General features: G+C 39.4%; 1 protein-coding gene across 1 annotated transcript; it reads left to right on the forward strand.

The window, feature by feature from the left end:
- Positions 1 to 347: 347 nt before the first annotated feature.
- LOC117316805 (exosome complex component MTR3-like) lies at positions 348 to 5,575 on the forward strand (the record flags this gene model as incomplete). The annotated part of the gene is given in 4 exon segments (XM_033871580.1): positions 348 to 461; positions 2,505 to 2,559; positions 2,800 to 2,878; positions 5,401 to 5,575. Coding segments are annotated over 4 exon segments (390 nt in total), but the record flags the coding sequence as incomplete, so codon positions are not given.
- Positions 5,576 to 6,361: the final 786 nt, after the last annotated feature.

Below are 6,361 nucleotides of genomic sequence, written 5' to 3' on the forward strand. Positions count from 1 at the left end.
TCTCATATTACTGTCCAGTTTTTATTATATAACATGAATCCAGACAGGTAACATGACAATATTACCGTAGTGTAAACCATTACTAATATTATCTTAACGTTTTCCGTTCCACCCTTGTGAAATTATTTCACAGAGGCACCCTTGGCAGTTTAAAACAAAAATTAAACCTTTATAAAAAATGCAGATTTTCTCCATAATGTCTTGATATTGAGAAAATTAGCTTGGAAAGGCATACCATTTTTTAAACAAAGAATATTTATAGTTGCGCAAAGTTAACCAGATTATATCCTATTCCGGATTTTATTATGTATCCGTGGTATTTTAGTTTGTTATTACTATATCCGGGTTCGACAACCCCATGTGCATACAGACTTTTTACGATGCCTACTGATTCAAGACGTTTAACGGGGCCAGATGAAACGAAGAGCCCTTATATATTTGTCAAGCAACCAAAAGTTCAGGTAAAGACATTGAATGACAAGTATGAGTATTTGCTTTGTTGTGGTTCACATTCTCGCGATTGGCTACCGGTCTCCGGTCTCGGGTCTGTTAGGTTACTGTGGATCAACTAACATCAGAACTCCTTCCATAGTGAAAAGGTGGGAAACGCCCTCATGGTAGCAGTTAATTGTCTGGTTTTAATTATTCAATACCGTCATGTGGATAGAAAACATACATGTATCGAAATATCGATCATTTTTTTACGACATACCTTGACAATACAGACTACATGTCATCACGCATAAACAGATCATTCAACTCATTTTTAATTATAACTCTTTAACTGCGAGTTTCCAAACATTTACCGGCCATATTACCGGCCATATTTGTAATGACAGTGTTCACATAACCTGTACTCCTGTAGTAGGAGAGGATTTTGGGTACTCATTAAAACTAGGCATCTTAAAAATGTATTCAATATTATATGTAACTTGTTACCAGTCAGCTCGCGATCGATGACGATCGAGGGGATTGTGACGTCGTCAGGTCATGTCTGGTTGACCCTGTCGTGTCGCAGATCCAGTTCCTTGGCAATTATAAATAGATTCGCACCAGCATGGCCGGGGCGTAATCTCGGCTGTATATATTCGGGTGTCTGGCTCGCTCAGTGGGCAGTCGAACGGATTTGTTTCCGGAGGTGTGACACATTTCTACAGCCATTTGCTAAGCTGGGAAGACATTCGTTGTAGCAGTAGCTGGTTATGTAGGCCTAATGTTAGGGAGCACGGGAGTCAAGCTCGTATAAGACAAAGGGAGGGGTCTGTGTGCTGGCACTGTGTATATAGTTATTTGTGTGTGAGAGCAGATTATTTTCATGGTGGGCATCAAGATCCCTTCAATAGTGGGCACTAAGATCCCTTCAATGGTGGGCACTATGATCCCTTCAATGGTGGGCACCAAGATCCCTTCAATGGTGGGCACTAAGATCCCTTCAATGGTGGCACCAAGATCCCTTCAATGGTGGGCACCAAGATCCCTTCAATAGTGGGCACTAAGATCCCTTCAATAGTGGGCACTAAGATCCCTTCAATGGTGGGCACCAAGATCCCTTCAATAGTGGGCACTAAGATCCCTTCAATGGTGGGCACTAAGATCCCTTCAATGGTGGCACCAAGATCCCTTCAATGGTGGGCACCAAGATCCCTTCAATAGTGGGCACTAAGATCCCTTCAATAGTGGGCACTAAGATCCCTTCAATGGTGGGCACTAAGATCCCTTCAATGGTGGGCACCAAGATCCCTTCAATAGTGGGCACTAAGATCCCTTCAATGGTGGCACCAAGATCCCTTCAATAGTGGGCACTAAGATCCCTTCAATAGTGGGCACTAAGATCCCTTCAATGGTGGGCACCAAGATCCCTTCAATGGTGGGCACTAAGATCCCTTCAATAGTGGGCACTAAGATCCCTTCAATAGTGGGCACTATGATCCCTTCAATGGTGGGCACTAAGATCCCTTCAATGGTGGCACCAAGATCCCTTCAATAGTGGGCACCAAGATCCCTTCAATAGTGGGCACTAAGATCCCTTCAATAGTGGGCACTAAGATCCCTTCAATGGTGGGCACCAAGATCCCTTCAATAGTGGGCACCAAGATCCCTTCAATAGTGGGCACTAAGATCCCTTCAATAGTGGGCACTAAGATCCCTTCAATAGTGGGCACTATGATCCCTTCAATGGTGGGCACTAAGATCCCTTCAATGGTGGCACCAAGATCCCTTCAATGGTGGGCACCAAGATCCCTTCAATAGTGGGCACTAAGATCCCTTCAATGGTGGCACCAAAATCCCTTCAATGGTGGGCACCAAGATCCCTTCAATGGTGGGTACCAAGATCCCTTCAATGGTGGGCACCAAGATCCCTTCAATAGTGGGCACTAAGATCCCTTCAATGGTGGGCACCAAGATCCCTTCAATGGTGGGTACCAAGATCCCTTGTACTGGAAGAATATTTTTCTCAAATTTCACAGGTTACATGTACTTATTAGTTTTCTTTTTCTTAACAGGTCCTTACAGAAAAAAGACATGATGGACGTTCCCCAGACACATTGCGACCAATTTGTAAGTTCAATGGCTTGCTGCTTAGGCCTTGATTATGGCACACCTTGTTAAGAATTGAACACAGACATGTACATGTGATTATTTTTTCTTTTACTGTCAAAAAAAATATGACTCTAAGCTGATTGTTGTAGGATATTTATTTTCCTAGATATGGATTAAGATAAATATAGATAATTCAGTCAATGTATCTATCTAGTTAGTTATCATGTGTGACAAGTTGACAATGTTCTTTGTTGATAGTCCTGAAGGCTGATGTGGTGAGCCAGGCAAGGGGATCAGCGTATGTAGAACAGGACAATACCAAGGTCATGTGTGCAGTGTAAGTAAACCTAGTTTATATATAATTCCAAGGTCATGTGTACAGTGTAAGTAAACCATGTATAGTTTATATACAATACCAAGGTCATGTGTGTATACAATACCAAGGTCATGTGTGCAGTGTAAGTAAACCATGTATAGTGTATATACAATACCAAGGTCATGTATGCAGTGTAAATAAACCATGTATATTTTATATAATATAGCTGGCTTCTTCTGCTCAAAGGATATACATATGCATAAATGTATCCTTATCCAATTTTTTTTGCTTTTTCGTCTACCATATATCAGATGGCCTGCCTTCATGGAACATTGTTTGTCCGTATCACTTTTTCTTGAGAAGCACTGAAAGAACCCCTAAGTGGGTTTCCTTGGTCCCTATTTGTGTAAAGGAGGTGGTGCATAGGAGGGCTTAATCGGCCCACAGCGATTTTTTTCCCGGAAACATATTTTTGTCAAAAGCATAATATCCCCGATTATGTGGGAGGAATTAATTTCCATTCCTCAATGTATATATTCTTTTTTTGGTGATTTCATTATTTCCCCATCAAACTGCATAAGAAGCTAATGTTTTGACCACTAATCATTATAGAACACATTTTTATTTCCTATTTGTGAAACAAATTCACCCCATTTGTTTAAGGTTTAATTTTGTATATGAATCATCACGCTCCTTGACACTAAAATTAAATTTCAGCCTAATTTGATGTCTTCTTTGTGAAAATCATTGTTTTTAACTTTTCATTTAAAGTCTAATACCACAAAGTTATTGATGGAGTACTATCAAAATTTCCGGTTAGAAATAATCTATGGATATTCATAAACATTTAATGAAACAAATTTATTTGGTTAATTACTGGATATGCATTTTATTATTTTAAATGCATACACCCCTAATTTTGGACAACATATCAAAGTACCAAAAGTACTGAAAAATAGAGGCAAATGCTAAAAATCCAACAAAAATAACAATGCAATCAGACTTTACTACTGGTGTCAGACAGGGTGCTCCTTTTTAACCCTTGGTTTTTTAATACAATTTACTTCATTACCTTTCTTTGTATGCAAAAATCTTTTGTTATCCAGTAAATTTTGATGATTTTTTTTGGTTGTGTATTAAGATTAATATGCAGACATGTTTTTTAAAAGCAAAATTTGATAGTACTCCAACGATTATTACATTTTATATACTTAACAAATAAAAGAAAATTTCAAGAAGGTAAATTTTTAACTGATAATTTTGTTAAAAAAGCTGTAATTACACTTTCTATTATACAAATTCATACTAAACACACATGTTTTTATAAAATATAACATGACATGAGACTATTAATGCAATATGAAATTTATCAAGTACTTTTGTACGAGAAATATATTGAATTTAAAAGGGAGGGTACACATTTTTTACAGAAATCATGTTAGGTGGCGCTGCGTATACAGCATTTGCCAATTTTCGTATTAGGGTCTAAAATGACATGTATTTGGTAAAAATCTATCATAATATCATGCATAAAATAAGATTCGGCCGTGGGCCGCCATGCACCACCTCCTTTGATTTTAAGTGTAATCTAGAAAAGAAAATGGCAGCCAGGGGGCCATCTCTACACAATCATGGTTTTCCTGAACAATACTTGTTTTTAAACTTCTTCTTAAGTTCCACCAGTGGGTTTCTGACTTTCTTGAAATAATGCTGCAATGGTCCTGACAAAAGTGTTGTTATTTTTTTCTATTTTTCGGTCGGTCCGAAATCCAAAATAGTTGCTATAGCTCCCATCTTTAAAAATCACATTTAAAACTTTTTCACTAGTTCCAAAAGTGAGATTCAACTCAAGCTTGGCTGACAAGAGTCTGAGATAGTTTTGACCAAGTGTTGTTATTTTTGGGTTGCTCAAAAAGCCATATTTACATATGATTATTGTAAAATCTCAACTGTTTCCAGTAACATAGGCTGTCAATAAAGCTACCAAGTCTGATGACTGTTCAGGCCCAAGGGGCCTTGCTTTATTGCTGACAGGAGAGGATATATCGTTAGCCCGTCTCTCTTTCCTTTTAGTTAATTTCTGAAATTGGTAAATGGAAGGAGTCTGTTAAAAGGTACAGGGGTCAGCAAATAGTCCTGGTTCACTGAATCCAAAGGTACAGGGGTCAGCAAATAGTCCTGGTTCACTGAATCGAAAGGTACAGGGGTCAGCAAATAGTCCTGGTTCACTGAATCCAAAGGTACAGGGGTCAGCAAATAGTCCTGGTTCACTGAATCCAAAGGTACAGGGGTCAGCAAATAGTCCTGGTTCACTAAATCCCTGTTTTTGTGGGAAATCAAAGAATTTCTTATGAAAATATGCACTTTTAATTTACCAACTTGAAACTAAATTACTGCTTTAACAACATATGTATATTGTATCTGAACTGATCAGAGGGGGTTAAAGATATGCACCGGTAAAATACACACAAAAAAAAATCCGAAAACACCAAAATTTCCTTACACCAACATATCCCAATTAACAGTAATAAAACAAATTTCAGGTATGGCCCACGGGAAGTCGGTCGTCGGGAGGACTTCAGTATGAAAGGCATAATTAACTGTGTGTTTAAATACGCCACATTCTCGTGTCGTTACCGACGTTCGTACCAACAGGACAGCGAGGAAAAGGATTTGTCAGTACAGTTACTGGATGCTCTGGAGCCTGCTGTTTGTATGGTGAGTTTACTGTAGTGTCGACGACACTGTTTGTATGGTGAGTTTACTGTAGTGTCGACGACGCTGTTTGTATGGTGAGTTTACTGTAGACAAAGCTCATAGTTATAGGTACTGTAGTGTCGACGACACTGTTTGTATGGTGAGTTTACTGTAGTGTCGACGACACTGTTTGTATGGTGAGTTTACTGTAGTGTCGACGACGCTGTTTGTATGGTGAGTTTACTGTAGTGTCGACGACACTGTTTGTATGGTGAGTTTACTGAAGTGTCGACGACGCTGTTTGTATGGTGAGTTTACTGTAGTGTCGACGACGCTGTTTGTATGGTGAGTTTACTGTAGTGTCGACGACACTGTTTGTATGGTGAGTTTACTGTAGTGTCGACGACGCTGTTTGTATGGTGAGTTTACTGTAGTGTCGACGACGCTGTTTGTATGGTGAGTTACTGTAGTGCGACACTGTTTGTATGGTGAGTTTACTGTAGTGTCGACGACGCTGTTTGTATGGTGAGTTTACTGTAGTGTCGACGACGCTGTTTGTATGGTGAGTTTACTGTAGTGTCGAAGACGCTGTTTGTATGGTGAGTTTACTGTAGTGTCGACGACGCTGTTTGTATGGTGTGTTTACTGTACTGTTGACGACGCTGTTTGTATGGTGAGTTTACTGTAGTGTCGACGACGCTGTTTGTATGGTGAGTTTACTGTAGTGTCGACGACGCTGTTTGTATGGTGAGTTTACTGTAGACAAAGCTCATAGTTATAGGTACTGTAGCTGTTGACGACGCTGTT

Source organism: Pecten maximus, chromosome 18 (genome assembly GCF_902652985.1).
Source record: "Pecten maximus chromosome 18, xPecMax1.1, whole genome shotgun sequence".
Taxonomy (NCBI): Eukaryota; Metazoa; Mollusca; class Bivalvia; order Pectinida; family Pectinidae; genus Pecten; species Pecten maximus.